At 46.1% G+C, this 18,879-nt stretch overlaps 1 protein-coding gene across 1 annotated transcript in view; it reads left to right on the top strand.

Annotated features, from left to right (window-relative positions):
• LOC122229899 (myelin associated oligodendrocyte basic protein) overlaps positions 1-18,879 on the top strand; it is a 63,755-nt gene that overhangs the window by 28,672 nt on the left and 16,204 nt on the right. Inside the window, exons 3-4 of the mRNA XM_042955458.1 lie at positions 11,765-11,974; positions 12,236-12,526. Of these exons, the coding sequence (XP_042811392.1) occupies positions 11,769-11,974; positions 12,236-12,491 (462 nt within the window). The 5' untranslated portion in view covers positions 11,765-11,768 and the 3' untranslated portion in view covers positions 12,492-12,526. The remainder of the gene's footprint in view (positions 1-11,764; positions 11,975-12,235; positions 12,527-18,879) is intronic.

Below are 18,879 nucleotides of genomic sequence, written 5' to 3'. Positions count from 1 at the left end.
AAACTAGTTAGGCTCTGATCCTTAACAATTTCGAGGCATCTGCCAATCCTTCTAGTCTGTTGTGTGTCATCATCACCCCTAGATCCTCATAAGCATCTCCGATTTAACATGTTTGGGGCACAGTAGGTGCTCAGTTGATATGTTGAATAAATGAGTGTTCACAACGGTACCCTTACCCCGCTCCCCCACGGCTTTCCTCACCTCAGTAAATGGTTCCACTGGGCATTCGCTCAAGTCAGAGGCATGGCAAGGATGACTGCCCACGAACCCCACATCCGACCCATCCTCAAGTCCTATTGGTTTTGCCTCCGAGATCCACCTCTGCTCCCCTGCCCTGGCTGAAGTCCCTGTCCTCTGTCATTGGTCTCCTTGCTTCCACTCCCCCTTGCCTCCAGTCTACAATGCAGGAAGCCCGAAGGATCTTCACGGAACATAAACAGGAAGACTTACCTCTTCTAGTCAAGATCTTTCAATGCCTTCCATTCTTCCTATTCTTTATCTCACCTTCAAGGCCCTTCATGGCCTCCCCGCGCCTCCCCCTGAAGCCTCGCAACGCTCCAGCCATCTCCTTCCTCTGTTTTCTCCAGCACATCAAGTCTCGGGACCTCTGTCTGGAGCTCTGTCCTCCTCTGGCTCCCACTTATCCTTCAGATCTCAGACAGATGATCTCTTCTTCAGGAGCCCCGCCTTGGCCCCTGAGTCTAAAGTGGTCTCGCTGCTGTACTGTCTTTTAGTATCCCACTCCTTTCCTTCAGAGCCCTCATTATGCTGCAGTCATACATGTGTTATCTTGTTCATGAGATGGGCTGGCCAGTCTCTGTCCCTGTCCCCTGCACTCTATGGGCACCCAGACCTTCTCTGTCTTGTTCGCCTCAGCACTTCAGCATTCGGTAAATGTTCGAATGGATGGCTGAGGGGTGGTGTTGTGTTTGGCCACATTTACTTCGGGTCTTTTGCTGTGTATAATTTTTACATGTGACAGCCTGATGTCACCTGGCCCCCTCTGTCATTGGAGTCCACTGTGGTCACAAACTGTTCTAAAAGCCCCTCCTACACGTCAGAGGGAGCTCGCCAGCTTGAAGATTTGCCCAAGATTGCTTGAGGTCTCCAGAGGACCAGTATCTCATCTCTTCAAGACGGGGTCTGCGGGGTGGTTGGCTGGCTCATTTGGAAAAGCACGTGACTCTTGATCATGGGGTTGTGAGTTCAAGCCCCACGTTGGGTGTAGAGGTTACTAAAAAATAAAATCTTAAAAAATAAATAAAGGCAGGGTCTGAGTGTGCAGCCACCTTGCTGAGGGCCCCCTGGCTCTTGTCCCAGCCCCTACCGAGGCTGCTAGCTTTGGAGGTGTCCGGGGGTACTTGAGAGACTATCATATAGATCGTCAGCTGGTTTTAGTTGGGCTGGCTGGGTGCCCCGAGTCAATGCCATGCAATACATAATCTAGCTTCCTGTGGCCTTCACTGGATATTTTGGACATGTTTTCTATGTCAGTACAATCTCTTTCACCTTGTGAAAGGGCTGCCTAATATTCAGTCAATCTTCAAATGGCCAATGAATAATTCCATGATTAATCAATTATAAAATATTAATAATTCAACAAAAATCAAAGTGTGACCGATTCCACTGTATTTGCACAAAAATGCTAGGAAATCCCCTTGCCTCCCTTCTCTTTTTAATAAGCTAGCCTGATTAAAAAAAAAAAAAAAAAGCCAGCCTGATTTTAAGAAATGTGTAGAATAATGAATGCTGTCCTTTTTCTGTTCTGACAACTTCTTGAAAGACCATCCCCTGTTTCTGGGGGAACATGCAGGAATGAAGCTGGGGGTTTTCCTACCATTGCCCCCAGAGAATGTCCCTCCCAGTAAGTAAAAACCCATTTACAATTTTTTCCCTCCATATTCTTACATTATTACTGAAAATGTATTTTATGTCTGTCTCCTCTCAAGGGATGAAAGGTTAAAAGAGTTTATTGCTCTCAAGGGCTTTGCTTTTCAGAGTACATGTTAAATTGTAAAGTGGAGGTAAGTTTAACAGAAATTCATTCAAGATTTATAAATATTTTAAGCACTTGAAGTTAATTCTCCATGCTCCAAGATAATTTAGTATTTTATTTTATTTTATTTTGTTTATTTTTAAGATTTTATTTTTAACTAATCTCTACACCCAATGTGGGGCTCAAACTCACAACCTTGAAGGGTCACGATACTCCACTGACTGAGCCAGCCAGGTGCGCCTAATTTAGTATTTTATTTTATTTTTATTTATTTTTTTAACGTTTTTATTTTTACTTATTTTTGAGAGAGAGAGAGAGAGAGAGAGTGTGAGCCAGGGAAGGACAGGGTGGCGGGGGTGGGGGTGGGGTGGGGGGGGGGAGGGATTTAATGAGAATCTATAACCATGTGTCAGGAGGCGTTGAGTAAAGGAAAGAAAAGGTCTAGGAAGAATATGTCCTTATTTGCTCAAGCCTTCTCCACTTTGCAAATTTCTGCAGGAACTCTTCACCTTGTGAAGCTCATTCAAGGTTGGGGGAGAGAGGGAAAGTTAAGGAACAGGGATTCATGTTCTCTCTTTTCTCCAGATGAAGCCTGAGAATCATAGCAGGGGATGTGGTAGGGTGTTGTAGAAAGGTCCAGATAGGTGTGAAATTGTGTGTATGCGTGTGGGGTGTGTGGGGGTGGTGATGGGGAGGGCCTACTGACACACAGGAACAGTGAGGAGAGGCTTCAAGTCCCTGGGAGAGGCCTGCCGTCAGCCATGTCCAATGTGGCCCATGAGTGAGTGCACAAGTTTGGCTGGGGAGCTGTCTAGGCCAATGGCCCCAAGATAGATAGGGTTCTCCGTTCCCCACCCGTAGCTCATGCGTGGGAACTAGGAGTTACCTTGAGTAGACATGGAGAAGCTGAGATGTCCACCTGTTCAGCTCGACCAGAATAAGGGGTTACTGAGCAGGGACGCTGATGAGCAGTGGCTTGGTGGGACCAGCAGTAACTTGTGTCATTAATGCTATGGCACCCCATGGCCAGCAGACGAGGACACTACCCAGACCAGCCACCCCTTCCCTCGTCACCATGAGGACTGTCAGCCTCCCTGTACCCTTATCCACCATGAGAAGGATCAGAGGGAGGTGGGGAATAGTTCTGCCCGGGAGCTGAACTTTAACTGACCACTTATTAGGAAGAGATAATTTATGCCAGAAGTGATCACGGTGGAATGAATTCAGAAGTTAGTTTTCTCTCTCCTTTCCCAGCCAATACAGCTACACCAATTATGCCATTATAGTGAGATGAAAAAAGTCCTTTCTGGGGGATACAACAGAGCTGATTTTAAATAAATTAAGAATTTCTTGCTTCGTTTTTTAACGAAGCATATTAAACATCCCATTCCTTAATCCATATGACACATTAAGTCCTCGGGACGGATCATTGTCTCCCTTTTGGAGTCTTGATATCTGAAGCCAGAGTATTGTTCTCACATGGGCTTCCTGCCCTAGATGATCGGGGTGAAGGCTTGCTTCCTGTGCTTCGCACGTTGAGTTCCTTAAACAAGATAAGTGCAGACCTTTGCTCATGGCTCTGAGGATCTGACTGCTAAGAACTGAAGGACTAGTGTGTTTCCCAAGTGCTGACCTGTGTCCACTCTTCACAGAGCCTGCACCCATTTCCACATTTGACTTCCTGTGCTGCCACATCAGCTCACTGCTTGCATTGTCTTTCCTTGTCAGAAGAACGGCCCAGGACAAGGGCGACATTCCACTTCTATTAAATACCTACAATTCTCTTTTAAGAAAACATGGTAGGAAGGGCAGATGGATGGGAGGAAGAAAATCCATTTTATTTATTTATTAATTTTTTAAGTATTAAATTTTTTTTTTTAATGTTTGTTTATTTTTGAGAGAGAGAGAGAGACAGAGCACGAACAGGGGAGGGACAGAGAGAGAGGGAGACAAAGAATGTGAAGCGGGCTCCAGGTTCCGAGCCATCAGCACAGACCCCGACGCGGGGCTCGAACTCACGAACTGTGAGATCATGACCTGAGCTGAAGTCAGATGCTTAACCGACTGAGCCACCCAGGCACCCCTGAAATCCATTTTAGTTTTTGGATCTATGTTTTAAATTTAAATTTTAGTTAACATACAGAGCAATATTGGTTTCAGGAGTAGAATTCAGTGATTCATCACTTGCAAACAACACTCAGTGCTCATCACAAGTGCCCTCCTTTTGTACCCATCACCCATCTAGCCCATCACCCACCCATCTCCCTCCAGCAACCCTGTTTGTTCTCTATCGTTAAGAGTCTCTTGTGGTTTGTTTCCTTCTCTTCTCTCCCCCTGCCTCACCTTCCTATGTGTTCATCTGTTTTGTTTCTTAAATTCCACATATGAGTGAAATCATATAGTATTTGTCTTTCTCTGATTGACTTATTTTGCTTAGCATAATGCACTCTAGCTCCATCCAAGAAAATCCACCTTACGTTTAAGGTCCTAGTAGCCACCTGCAGTCCCCTTAGGGAAAAGTGAAGCCATGTTTAAACACATGTTTAAATACAGAGATGCTAGTGCCATCTCTAAGATGTGTAATTAAATGTGTGTGTTGACTAAAGCTTGCTAATTAATTTGCATGATTAAGAAAAGATGTAGCAGGTTCACAGAGACTTTGGAAATGCTCTTTCTAAAGAGCCCAGTTTTATAACTTTCAAGGTCAGGTGGAAAGGTCCCTTCCTGTGTTGCCCTTCTCATCGAACAGATTCTTTGCCTGAGCCAGAGCAGAGGTCCCTGCGGGGATGAGGGGACTGCTAAAGAGCATCGGGGGACAGGCAGCACTTGTGAGAAATGTCCTTATTCATTCTCTCATTTTAATCAAGTATCAACTGAACACCTGTTCTGAATCAGGCATTGAACAAGCCTCCAAGGACAGAAAATTTAAAGAGGTGGTGAAGCAGGCGTAACATAAAATTTCCAGATGCTTTCTTAAAATTATGTATAGCACACAAAGTTGGCGCTGGAAAGAGGGAGAAGCTATCATTTCTTTTTGGGGGAAGGGAAGGCTCTGCAAAGTTTTGAAGGAGTGACTTGCTTTTGAGCAAAGATGATGGAGGTGTTTTGCTGTGTAATTGTTGGGTTGGTAGGAAGCAGCGGGAAGGAGCCCTATGGACCAAGGTCCAAGGGCTTGAAATAATCTTACCACTTGGGAATGGGGGAACAGCTGAGTTGGGCTGAATGCATTCACCAGGGGGCAGTCCCTTCTTGAATAAAGCCTATTACTAAAGAAAGGTCACGTTCTTCATGGACTTTTGTCTATATCTCATTGGCTACAATGTGATCACACAGTTGTATGTACTTAACTTGACATTACATTAACTCGCCAAACAAAATTCAGGTTTCTTACTGAAGGGAAGAGTGGATATTGGCAGTCAACTAGTCAAATGGACAGAAATGAGTTTGCTATTTTATTATTAGTAGTATTATATGATCTTGGAGAGCTTACTTCTTCAGGCCTTGATTTCTTCATCTCTAATATGGGTTAAGTAGGGACTAGCTAGAAGGATTACTTTGGAAATTAGAAATGATGGCTATAAAGCATCTGGGACATAGCAGGTAGTCAATAAATAGTGGCAGGGGCGGGGGGGGTTCTTGTTCCCCTCTCTTTGGTTCCTCTCCTTCTTTTCCTTTTTCTTCTTCTTCAAATACCTGTCTTACTTTCCCTCCTCTTTTATTCTTTAAAAAAAATTTAATGTTTATTCATTTTTGAGAGATATAGAGAGAGAAAGCATAAGCAGGGGAGGGGCAAGGAGAGAGGGACACAGAGAATCCCAAGCAGGCTTTGCACTGCCAGTGCAAAGCCATGAACTGGGAGATCATGACCTGAGCCAAAGACGGACGCTCAACCAACTGATCCACCCAGGCACTCCCTCCTCTTTAGTTTTAGAGTATGTGGAAACATCTGGAAAGCCTTGAGACAATATTTTACGGTTTTGAATTAAAATTCTTCATCCTGCCAGATAGTTCATATTATCTTTGCTGTGCAATTAGATGATATCTTTTTTTAAATGTTTTTTTAAATTTATTTTTTTAATGTTTTTGGGGGGGGGGCGGAGAGACAGAGTGCAAGTTGGGGAGGGGCTGAGAGAGAGGGAGACATAGGATCCGAAGCAGGACCCAGACTCTGAGCTGTCAGCACGTAGCCTGATGCGGGGCTCAAACTCATGGACTGTGAGATCATGACCTGAGCTGCAACGTCGAATGCTTAACCGACTGAGCCACCCAGGCGCCCCACAAGTAGCTGATATCTTTTGTGAAAACATCGTGTAGTGTTTATAAAGATTTGCCATTAGCCACTAATGTCAGTAAAGATGTAATTCATGTTTGGATTAAATGTCATCAGAGATACACATTGAGATTCTTAGAGAATGTGTCTGACAAAGTCGTAGAATTAGACCATTCGAAGGAATTCTCGGGAGAGGGAAATGGAACTTATTAAGCAAATTATTTGCATTAGGTACAGTGCTAGGTTCTCTTCCTATTATCTTCAAAGGGCTGCTGATTTAAGCATTATTTTATTTTATTTTTTTTTATTTTTTATTTTTTTAAATTTTTTTCAACGTTTTTTATTTATTTTTGGGACAGAGAGAGACAGAGCATGAACGGGGGAGGGGCAGAGAGAGAGGGAGACACAGAATCAGAAACAGGCTCCAGGCTCCGAGCCATCAGCCCAGAGCCTGACGCGGGGCTCGAACTCACAGACCGCGAGATCGTGACCTGGCTGAAGTCGGACGCTCAACCGACTGCGCCACCCAGGCGCCCCTTAAGCATTATTTTAAAAAAACTTTTTACGTAGGCTCCATGCCCAACGTGGGGCTTAACCTCACCACCCTGAGATCAAGAGTCACAGCCTCTACTGACTGAGCCGGCCAGGCATCTCTTCAGCATTATTATTATTTGTTCTTCCCTTCCGTTACGGACTGAATGTTTGTGTCCCCCCACATTCATATGTTGAAATCTAATCTCCAATGTGATTGTGTTAGGAGTAGACCTTTGGGAAGAGCTTCATGAGAGTTGGAGCCCTAACGAATGGAGTTAGAGTCCTCATACAAGAGACCCCAGAGAGCTCCCTTTCTCATTCCACTACATGAGGACGCAGCAAGAAAAATGCCACTTCTGAACCAGGAGGGGGCTTCTCACTAGACACGGAATCTGCTGGCAACTTGATCTTGGACCCCCCAACCTCCAGAACTTTGAGAAATAATTTTTTGTTGTTTGTACACCACCCAGTTTATAATATCTTGTTATGGTAGCCTATATGGACGAAGACACCCTCTTTTAGATGAGGAAACTGAGCATTTTAATTTGAATTGTACACGCTTGCAACTGAAATAATAGTGGTTTAAAGGAGATGCAACTTTGTCTCTCATGTAAAAGATATTCAGTGTCTGAGAGTCAGGCCAAGAACAGCAGCTCCACGGTCCTCAGACTCAGGCTCCTCCAGGCTTTGTGTTCCTCAACGTGGCTTCCTTGTCGGGCTGAGCCATGATCCAATATGGCTGCTGTGCCCAAGCATAGATAATTCCAAATTGTTCTGGAAAAGACCATCCTTTCAAGCACATGTGGGACATTTAAAAATACTGACTAATAAAGCAAATCTCAACAATTATCAAAGAGTCATTATCGTACAGACCACTTTCCCTGACTAGAATGCATTAAAATTAGAAGTCAATGCGCACTTGGAAATTTCGCAACAGATTTTTAAAAACAATGGATGAATCAAATAACTCAGTCATATTTAAAATGAAGTGACAATGGCTTAAGGTAATACTCGTGGTATCCAGCTAAAGTTGTACTTACTGGGAAAGTTGTAGCCGTAAAAGCCTATGTGAGAAATGTTTGACTCAAGAATAGAGAGTCAATTCTCTATTGACTGGTGGGCTCAGTCAGAAGAGCATGTGACTCTTGATCTCAGGGTCATGAGTTTGAGCCCCATGATGGGTGTAGGGATTACTTAAAAATAAACATTAAAAAAAAAAAAAAAGAATATAGAAAAAAAAGACCCAAGGACATAAACCTAGAAAAAAATGGAAGAAAATAATATATCCCTACAGAAATTAATGAACTAGAAAAAAAATTAAAAAGAGCAAAGACAAGCAAGAAAACCAAGAGCTTGTTTTTGAAAAGAATAATAAAGTAGGAAAACTACTGGCAAGATGAATTAAGAAAAATGAGACAAGATGCAAATCAATGATATGAACTATAAAGGGGGCTGTAACTATAAAAATTATCACAGATTTAAAAAGCATAAGAATAGGGGCGCCTGGGTGGCTCAGTCGGTTGGGCGTCTGACTTCAGTTCAGGTCACGATCTCGCGGTCTGTGAGTTCAAGCCCCGCGTCGGGCTCTGGGCTGATGGCTCAGAGCCTGGAGCCTGCTTCTGATTCTGTGTCTCCCTCTCTCTCTGCCCCTCCCCTGTTCATGCTCAGTCTCTCTCTGTCTCAAAAATAAATAAACGTTAAAAAGAATTTTAAAAAAGCATAAGAATACTATAAATAATGTGCATATCTGTAAAACTTAAAATGGATGATTTTCCAAGTATATAAATCTGAAGAGTATATAAGGTATGGTCCTGCTTTTTATTAACTATATATTTATTTCTAAATATTACCAAATAAAAAAATGTCCAAATATTTTGTAAGTGGTTAACTATGGGATTTTTGTTATTTTTATCCATCCAAGTTTTCTACTTTTCAACAGTAAATATAGATTTTAAAACCCATTAAGGGCCAATTGGGGAAGGGCAGAGGAAGCACCCGTGGGACACACTGTCTTCAGGACACTAGGGGTTTACATCCCAGTGCCCCATCATGTGTTTCTTGCTCTGGCAGGGAGGTCTAGGCCGCCATATTGTGTGATGTCCCCAAGCCCAGTCTCTATCCTTCCTTCTTCGGTGAGCTGTTTTCCCAACTTACAGTCCTTCTCACCCCAAGACATAGACCCTTGCATCTATGCAGCCTTATCCCATTATCTGGCCCATTTCCAGCCCCCCAAGGTCCAGTCTTTTGGGGGAGAGGAGGGTTGAGCACAGCAAGGCACAGATAGTGTTGGACCTCGTCAAAGGACAGGGATGTTGAGGTCACACAGACATGGATTCATATCCCCTGTCTATTTCTTTCTGGCTTTATGAAGTTGGTCATGATTTTTAGCTTCTCCCATCTTAGGTTGTTGGTGATAATGCCCATGTTATAAAAGGAGGTAAAGTATAGAAAGCAACCACCATACAATGGGTGCTCAGTAAATGTGACTTCTTTCTTGTGCTGTTATTTGTGGTTATAACTAATATACTAGTAAGCCTGGAGTGTTGGGAAAGAATGACTCGCGTGTGTAAAGCTGTTGCTTAGCGTGTGGGGTTCAACATTCCTGAACTGGAACATGGTGCAGGCAGAGTTGGAAAGGCAGTGCACATATGCAATTAATCACATACCCTAGCTAAATGCTGCATTTCCACTACGAGGAGAAATAGTAGTCAGAGCCTTTCCACAGACTATAAATATTATACTAAGGTAAGGCGGGGGGTGGGGGGGGAGGGGGTAGATTTTCAGCTGGTTGTCCTGGAAGAATGTCAAGGTTTCACGGAAGAGAACCTCTTTTCCTTTAGGGAATCACACACGGAGGGTAGCAGGAGGTGAGGCTGCCCCCTGCTGGACATGGTTGGGGAAGGCAGAGGGTGAGAAAAGTCATGGAATGAGAATTTAAGAAATTTCCCTTGATGTGCTGGGGGAAGAAATGGCTGGGTGCGGGTCTGGACAGGCATGGGGTGGGCCAAGGCATCACGTCAGGTGGGTAGGAATTGAGAGTTCAGTCAGAGCGGGGACTCAGAGTCACAAGAGATTTTAAGTCCCCCTTTTACCCCATGCCAGTCATTCTTAAAAATTTGGGGCAAGTGCTAGATTTTCTGCTGTTTGTGTTGAATACCTGACCCTTTTGGGAAAAGAGGATTCCAGAAAGCTGGAGGAATTGGGGGAGGGTGTCTGGGTTGACTGTGAAAAGCCAGATAACATTGTCTCCATGTGCCAGGAGTGAAAAGAAATGACTCCTACAGGTTAGTCTTGCAGTGTTTCTTTATTTTCAAACCTGAGCTGAACTTTTTGCCACATTGTATAGGGTTTGGGTAAGGATTTGGCACGTTTTTAAGGATTTTACAATGAATCAGACCCTAAAAATCAACTTCAGTTTCTCATTGTTCTAAAAATGCCTGTTGGCACCAAGGGTTTCTTTGAGAACTGTTGCCCATCTCCTCTGCAAATTTGGAAATTTCTCTTCTAAGAGGCTGCTACTCCTCCCACCTCTCTGGCTGCCTCTGCTGTTCCTTCTTCCCTTGCCCCTCTCCCTGAAGTGTGAAGGTAGGCCCACTCCTTCACCCCTCCTGGGAGCCTTCCCTGGCCTGGCTTCTTGCTCAGTTCCTACTCATCACATCCATTCCCAAGGCTGTGCTTCTTCCAGAGGTGAGGGACTCTCAAGATGGCGGCTGTAGCTGCTGTGTTTTGGATACCCACCCACCTTCCACATGAATGTCCTGAAACAATGAACATACCCCCTCAGAGTAACGCAGTTGTTTTTAATGTATTCATCCTTAAAACCCAGATCATCTGTTCTGTCTTCAAACAATTCATCCCTTCTCAGTGTGCTTCCCTCGACCTTTGTACATACGTCTACTGATCACCATCACACTGTTTGTAATTACGGAGGGCACAGCTGTGTGTCTACCTTGACCTTGGGTTTGTTGAGAGCAAGGACTTTCTCAGTGTCTAATATATGCGTGTCACCGTGTGTATTTGTTGACTCTTAATTGATTAATAGTCATTTACATGCCCTGCGTGCTACAGTGTTGTGGTGTTAGGTGGGACAATTACTGCATTTGTCCAAAAGGGTGTTGTAGTGATTCAATTTTTTACTCCTGTTTGGGAGGTTTTTTTCAAGACTCAAACTTCTCTTTGATTTCCTCCTCCTCCCCATCTTCCTCCTTCTCCTCTTTCTTTTTAACCCAAGTAAATAGTGAGATGCACAAAAATTAAGTGTGTAGCTCACTGAATTTGTACATACACGCACACCCAAGCAATCACCTCTTAGATCAAGACCCAGAACATCTGCCCCCGGCCGGCACTTTGATGCCCCTTTCTTGCCAGACCTCACCTTCTCCAAACATAGCTACGTTCGGATTTCTAGCACTATAGACTAAGCTTTCCCTGTTTTTGAGCCTCATGTAAATCGAATCATACAGCTTATATTCCTTTGTGTTCAGCCTTTTGTTGGTTCAACATTGTGTTCGTGAGATGGAAACATGGCGACTGTTCTTTTTCATGACCGTGTAGTATTTTTTTTGTATGAACAGTGACCACGGTTTTAGTACCAACCTATTATTATTATTATTATCATTATTTTAAAGAAGAGGTCTTTCTGAAACCTAGAATATTATTTTTCCACAAGTGTGTTTGGTTTTGTAATATTTTTCCTATCCTAAACGGGTCATTGACACGTAAGTTAAAAAGTGTCCATTTTCGGAAAACATGATTGAAAAGTAGGCCAATAAAAAATTAATAAGCCCTGAATCCCTTTCCGTAGAGCCGGGCCAGAAACAGCTTCCAGATTCAGGGTGTAGGACAAGGCTGAATGTGAATTTTGGACCGCGGGAATGGCCGGCCCTAGGCTCCTGGAGTAGAAAGCTCCCCCCTGACGTGCTGTTTCGTGTCTCCCCACCTCTCCTCGCATCAATGACTTCTAGTGAGATGAGTCAGAAAACGGTTAAGGAGGGCCCCAGACTCTCCAAGAACCAGAAGTTTTCGGAGCACTTCAGCATACATTGCTGCCCGCCATTCACCTTCCTCAACTCCAAACGGGAGATCGTGGATCGGAAGTACAGCATCTGTAAAAGTGGCTGCTTCTACCAGAAGAAAGAAGAGGACTGGATCTGCTGTGCCTGCCAGAAGACCAGGTAAGTGGGCTGCACTGTCCACTCAGCATCCGGCTGGGCGCTGGCTCCACGCCCCGTCCTGCTCTGCTCCGCGAGTCTGGGCCGCTCTTCCCCCAGTGCCCTGCGGTCGGCTCCCTGTTAGGTTCCGAAGGTACCGGAGGGCGATTGGAAGGTGGGAGGGGGGGGCAGGGCCTGCCTCCCTGTTTCCAGCTCCTGTCAGCATCCCTTAAGCAGCAGAGGAGAGCCATGGCTCCAGCCTCCAGCTTCTTTTGGCCCCCTCAGCACCAGCCGCCGGGCAACGTCCCCTCAGAGGCCCAAGCAACAGCCAGCGGCACCCCCCGCGGTGGTCAGAGCACCGGCCAAGCCACGGTCCCCTCCGAGGTCCGAGCGTCAACCGCGCCCCCGCCCAGAGGTCCGACCACCACCAGCCAAGCAGCGCCCCCCTCAGAAGTCCAAGCAGCCGCCGCGCAGCAGCCCCCACAGAGGGCCGGGCACCAGCCGTGGGGGGTCCCCCATCAAAGCTTCTAGGTTCTGGTAACACCATCTCTTCCCTTTTGTTGCCCCAGCCCTAAGGTTAGTAGCTGCGTCCTGTGTTTACTAACCTCTGGGTTACCTCAATGGCCCTCTGTTGGCCTTACCCAACCCCTGTCAATTCACTGCATTAAATCCCCATGGTTGAAATACCTAGTGTGGCTTCTGTTTTCCTCATGGAGCTGCGGGTGTAGTCCTTCAGGGGACAGTAGCCGTTGCTTCTTTGGTCCGAGAGGACTGCAACCGATTACTGTATAAACTCAGAATAGCCACCCCAGAAACAGAGCACGTACATGAGGCCCTCCATCGCTGTGCCTCAGAGACAAGAAGGGTGACTCCAGGGATAGATTCACACGTGTAGAAAAGGAGAGGTTCAGCCAGTTTGTCCACCCGTCCCCCTGACACACTTCAGCTGCTGTTAATCTCAGCAACAACATCATTCATTCACTTGTGCACTCATCCAACAAACAATGCATTCCACAGAGTTCCATATATCATGGTGGGGGGATGGGGATACGGCAGTGAGCAAGTCAGGTTGTGACTCACCAGGATGAAACAAGGGAGTAGTTGGTCACCGTGTAGGGTGTACGTACCTCAACATTGTCATAATCAGTAAGTACGCTGGGGCTATGGGAGCCTGGAACAGGGTTCGACCCATCTGGGCTTCACAGAGGAGGTTAGGCTAGGGTAAGTAGAGAATAAAAAGGAAGCTATGCAGAGAGAAGGTGAGGCAGAGATGTGTCTGTCTGTCTCATCTCAGGAGGGTCAGCTTTTTTTTTTTAAATAGACTTCATTTTTAGAGCAGTTTTAGGGTCACAGCAAAATGGAGTGGAGGGTACAGAGATTTCCCATATAGTCCCTGCCCACACGCATGGCAGGCCAATTGTTTAGTTCTTTTAATATGTGGAAATGAAGCTGCTTTGTAGGTTAATGGCGGGCGCTAATTGTGTTTGAGATTCTCATCCTTACTCTGCATAGCCCGTTACTCGGGGTGCATGTCACTTGCTGTTTACCGATGTACTATGCAGAAGAATCCACGGAGGAGCGGATTAAAGACGCCCCCCCCCCCCCCCCCCCCGAGAATCCAGTTCCTTGGGTGACCCATGAGATCTGGAGATCTGCCTTTCCAACAAGCAACACCTCCACCCCAGCATAGCGACTCCGCTGGTATGCGGACCACCCTTTGAGAAGCGCTGACCTACGTCATCCATAAATAAGTGACCCACGTTGTCTGTGATGTGCAGTAAAGACATGTGGAAGGGGCCACATGCGTGGCACTAAAAGTGAGAGCATTAGAAAGGTGCAAGATGGGGTGAGGTTAGTTTGTGAAGGAGGTAAGAGCCCGCCAGTGTCTAACTCTGGAATAGGAAGCTGTGTGCCGGGTTACCGAGTCCTTAATGAGGGCCCCCCCAAGGGGCCTGAGTCCAGGGGGCCTGGCCAGGTAAGTTGTGATATATGGGAGTGGTTAGGAAGTGTGAGAAGTAGAGAAAACCAATTGGGTACGAGGCCTGTCACCTGCGGGGGTGGCTTCAAGCCACACCATGTGTAGTGAGTTGTGTGACGGCTGCTTGGGTGGCTGGGAGTTCAAGCAGGACATGGATAGGAGAGGAAGACCGTGAATGCCAAGTTCATCTGTCTCTACCCAGCGGAACTCAAGAGGCTGGTGTGATTTGCTTCCCTCAGTTAACTGTTCTCAGTGGGTATCAGGCTGTCCTTGCCTCCTCAGCCATTGTCGCTCCCCTGGGATGGGGGACCCAGCAGCCTCTGTTCATAGGGTCCCACGACACTGAGGATACGCCATTTGAGCCCTTCCTGAGATCCTCATTTTTCCTTCTCAGATTCCCTGAGGAGATGCACTAGAGCCATTGCTTTGCCACGAGTTTATTCCCCCTGTTGACACTCGTTGGCTATCCCAAATCAAAGGGGTGGGAGGAAGGTTAATGGGAAAAAAATTCACTCTTAGGCAGAGCTACTAAGCTGTACTTAAAGACGGGCTCAAAAAAAGATTTTCTGAAGCACACTTCCCTTCTGAAATGGTGCCACTCCTGAATTCTGACCTTTAAAGTTTAAAAAAGATATTGACAAAGGTCTTTCGGATCCTAAGTAACCCCCTTGGGTAGATCTCAAGAACCAGAGAATATTCAAGACTTAGGACTGGTAGAATTCCTTGCAGCCCGACTGAACATTCTCATATCTGATGGGAGGAAACCCTGGCATCTCCATCTTAATTTAGCCTACTCTCAATTCCTCAAGATTTTAGGATTCACAGGTCACCCTTGCCTTTAGGGTTGACACATGTTTCCTCGGCCAAGCCTCTTTTGGCCCCGCAGGGCTCTGCTTTGGGAGCGGAGGACCTGCGGTTCTCTGAAAGCCACTGTGGCCTGTGAGTGACTGGGGCCAAGTGCACATCTTCGAGCAGTGCTGTGTGTGCCTTTGACTCATTCTTTCACAGAATTTCTTGTACCACATTGGGCCCCGCACACCAGGAGCTTGGAGGACCGATCTCTTCCCACGTGCATTTTCTAGCTTATTCATCAAGACCATGTGCACAGCAATGCACCAAGCTCTGGGCAATCAAAGGAAATGACGTTCGCCCCTGGTCCCGCCGCCCGGATGGGATTTCGGAGCGGCCCCTCCCTCAGTGATGTTGTTCTTCGATCCAGGAACCACGCTGAGCTCGGCTGTCTCTATCCCGGCCCACATTCAGGGGTCCCACCTGCCTGGTTCATCTCCTTCCCCAGCTTGCTTTTTCACTCTCTTGTCTCACTTCAGCAGGTGATAAAATCAAAGCCTAAGAAAGACAACCGTATTGCTAGAGGGTAAAGGTTCTAAGTGGCTCTCAGGTTCTCCACAGAATTTGGTCTTTCGGAGACAGGGTGCTTTAGCTTTGAGTCTCAAGGTGAAGCAAGCAGGGTTCGGTATTTTATTGATCACGCACTGTCCTGGCCGAGGCATGACAGGGCATTGCTTCTAAAGGTTAAGACAAACACACCCACTGAATGACTACATGCTATCTATATCTGTATCTATCTATCTATCTATAATAGTATAGTTTCGAGTTTGTTTGGAATTATCGGGACTGCCAAACAACAATCCAATTCTAAATACTTACATACTTGACAAGCTAGGACTTACTTCCAAAGAGCGCTGACCCAGAGCAATTACTCTGAGGGTCTGAGAGTGTGCACTGACAGAACCACGTATTGGGGCTGAGGTTCAGACTGTTAGATAAGGGGCATCTGCCTGCTTTTCAGGTGTGCAGACCCAAGTTTATTCCAGACCCTTCTACGACATGACTTTGTCCTCTTTTTGTCCTTCCTCATGCCAAGAGGTACATTCTGCCATTTTGTACTTCTGGAAAACCGCAGACCATTTTCTCTTTCTTTGTGCAGGACTGGCCAAACTAACCCTTCTGGTCCCTTTTCTGAGCCCTCTCTGAGTTTACACAACCAAAGCATTGACTTTGTATTCATGTCTTAGAAAGAATTTATTCCTTACGTGATTGTGGAAAAATCGCACCCAGGCATATATTATGCTCAATCACATCCCAGTGTTTACACCCTGGCAATCTATTTTTGGGCTCATCAGCCAAACAGAATCAGAAATGCATCTACCATTTCCCAGGTAACAGTGGGGTTAGGGAAAGGTAACTCTCAGATCGGGCTCTGGTCTGCCTGCCTCTCAGATTGTATCATTGCTTTTATGAGTTTGGATGACTGAACTCTTGAGTCTTGCTCTACCTGAGGCATAGATCCCTTCCTGTCCAGAAGCAGGCTTCTACACATCGTGGCAGTCCCCATAGCATGGTGCCTGAGCAGAGCAGGCTCTCACGGAGGCCGGGATTAGCCAGAGAGGCCTCTGGTCCCATGAGCTGTGGGTACTCTTCCATTTGGACAGCTCCTGCCTGGTTCCATGTCCCCAGTCTAGAGCGCATGGTTAACCACTCTCTCTAACAACCTTAATGCCATTGTTGCCCATCCTCTGGCCACGCTCATCCCACAAATCCTTCACCTAGATCAAGTTGATGCCCTATGTGCGCTACTCCAGCCTCCAGCTGATTGTTGATAGAGTAAGGCTCCACGGTGGCAGACAGCTGCTGAGCACAGCTAGGAGAAGCCCGTAGCCTTAAGGGTTGGTGCCACCATGAATGGATGAGCACCAGCCTCTCTCCAGACTAGTTTGCCTCCACCAGCCCCAACATGTTTATCAGGATATGCATCTGTCTTTAAATCCTTTCTGTCAGTCCCAGAGGGGGAAGCATTTTTTCCTGATCAGGTCAACCCCTCCTTCCACCATTCATGTGTGATCTGCGTGATCTTCCTCTCCCAACTCGTGTTTCCTCCGGGGTCTTGCTGCATTTCCCCAACAGCTTCAGCCTTTTTCTATGGTCTCAAGAGAAAGTGCTTTAGCTTTTAAACATGCTCAGTCATCTCATAATGACTGAGTTCGCCTCTGGCCCTGTCTGGTCTCTCCTTTTCTCAGGCAAATTAAAAAAAAAAACTATCGTAAATTTGTCACCTTTACTTCTCTAAATTGCATTTACTCCTCAACTGAGTGTGCCCTGATTCTTCCCATAGCACCTCAATGAAATTTCTCCTGTGCAGGTTCCTCCAGAAGCAACAATGCTCCGGCAAGCAGTTCATTTGGGGGAGGGGGAGGGAGGGAATGCTGGAGGAACAGGGAAGTGAGACAGAAAGGAAGCAGCTGATAGAGAGTGTGTTATCAAACCAGTTCTCACTGTGGGCTCCCAGGGCTTAGTCCTGCTAGGGAACCCTAGTTGTTAATGTAGGACGTGCACTCAGTTTTCCCAGCCAAGTGGTGAAAGAGCTGGGGTATTTATACACCAGGCCCTCGGTCATTGGTCAACTAATACTGCTTTGAGGATAGTGTTAATTCCTTGACACTTCTGGCCTGCCAAGCAGATGGCAAAGTGAGCTGCTGTAGCAGGAAAGAGCCCACAGGCAGAGAAAGGCATCTGGAATTTCAGCCAGTGTGCACATAGTGGTAAAGGCAAGGGGCCATAGGCCAGGTACTAGCAGCACCCGCTTTAACAGCTTCCCTGTGTTCTTTGTGTTGCTTTGCTAGATGAATGCTCAATCCAGTCTTTATATCGATGGTGCTGTCTGTCAAATTTGTTGACTACTCACTCACTCAGTCATTAAATTCTCTTCTGTCTTTAGGGGTGCCTGGGTGGCTCAGTCAGTTAAGCATCCGACTTTGTCTCAGGTCATGATCTCACTATTTGTGGTTTCGAGCCCCACATCGGGCTCTGTGCCGACAGCTCGGAGCCTGGAGCCTGCTTCCAATTCTGTGTCCCCCTCCCTCTCTGCCCCTCCCCTGCTCTCTCTCTCTCTCTCTCTCAAAAATAAATAAACATTAAAAAAAAAAACTTTTAAATTCTCTGCTCGCTTGCCTTCCATGACCCTTCTATTTCCTAATTTACCGTGTGAACTTTTCTTCTGCCTCCATTGTGAATCCTTGCTCTTCTGCTAATTGTGAAACCTTGGGATCCTCTGGGGTTTTATCCTGAGCTTGCTGCCTGGGCAATTTTTTCTTCTTTCATGATGGGCACACTGATGACTTTCAAACCTTACTTGAGCCCTGACATTAAACCCTGGGCCCATTTGCCCAGCAGATCAACTTGGATGTTGTCAAACCCAACCATCTCCACTTGACTTCTTTCCCACGAAGACTTGTTCTTCCTTTTATTTACTATCTCAGCAAGTAACGCTACTGCCCCTCCCAGCACCCATATTGAAAAGCTAAGCGCCATCTTAACTTCCAAATTTCCCCCCTAACACATGACTGCCAATTTTACTTCTAGATTTTTTTCCCCTATAACTTAGAGTACATTAAGGGCCAATGGGAAGGGGTATGGACATGAGAATGAGACTGGAAACAAAAGAGGGGGCATGGAGATTGTTGGTAGAGTAAGGCTCCTTCATAGTATGTGTGGAGGGACTGGCCTTTGATGGGAGCAGGAAAAGCCATTTGGTTTTGCAAAGGAATGAGAAAGACCCATTAATGGGCATTAAGATGAAGGCAAGTCCTACTCAAGGATGAGAGAGCCAGGGGGTGGGTGAGAAGGTTAGAGTTTTGAGAACCAGAGACCAGGCTGGGGAAAGTACTGAGGGTTAGCTGAGCTCTGATCCATGGAGCTGCATATGAATCTTTTGTTCTTATGGAGATTATTCTCCAGGATGGGAAACCAGTTACCATCTCCACAGTCTCCAGCAGCATCATCCAACTCCACATCAAGTCTTCTTTTCTTCCAGTTTGCTTTGCCAAACGTTCCCACAGCAACTGTTCTTAAACTTCACCAGGAACCCCTAGTGCTCTGACCCTTGTTTTTCTTTCTCCATTCACCAGACTCTCCTTTTGTTCTCTAGGTAGTT

The sequence above is a fragment of the Panthera leo genome, chromosome C2, assembly GCF_018350215.1.
Source record: "Panthera leo isolate Ple1 chromosome C2, P.leo_Ple1_pat1.1, whole genome shotgun sequence".
Lineage (NCBI taxonomy): Eukaryota > Metazoa > Chordata > Mammalia > Carnivora > Felidae > Panthera > Panthera leo.
Note: the sequence above shows the minus strand (reverse complement) of the source record. Positions and strands in the feature narration are given on the sequence as shown.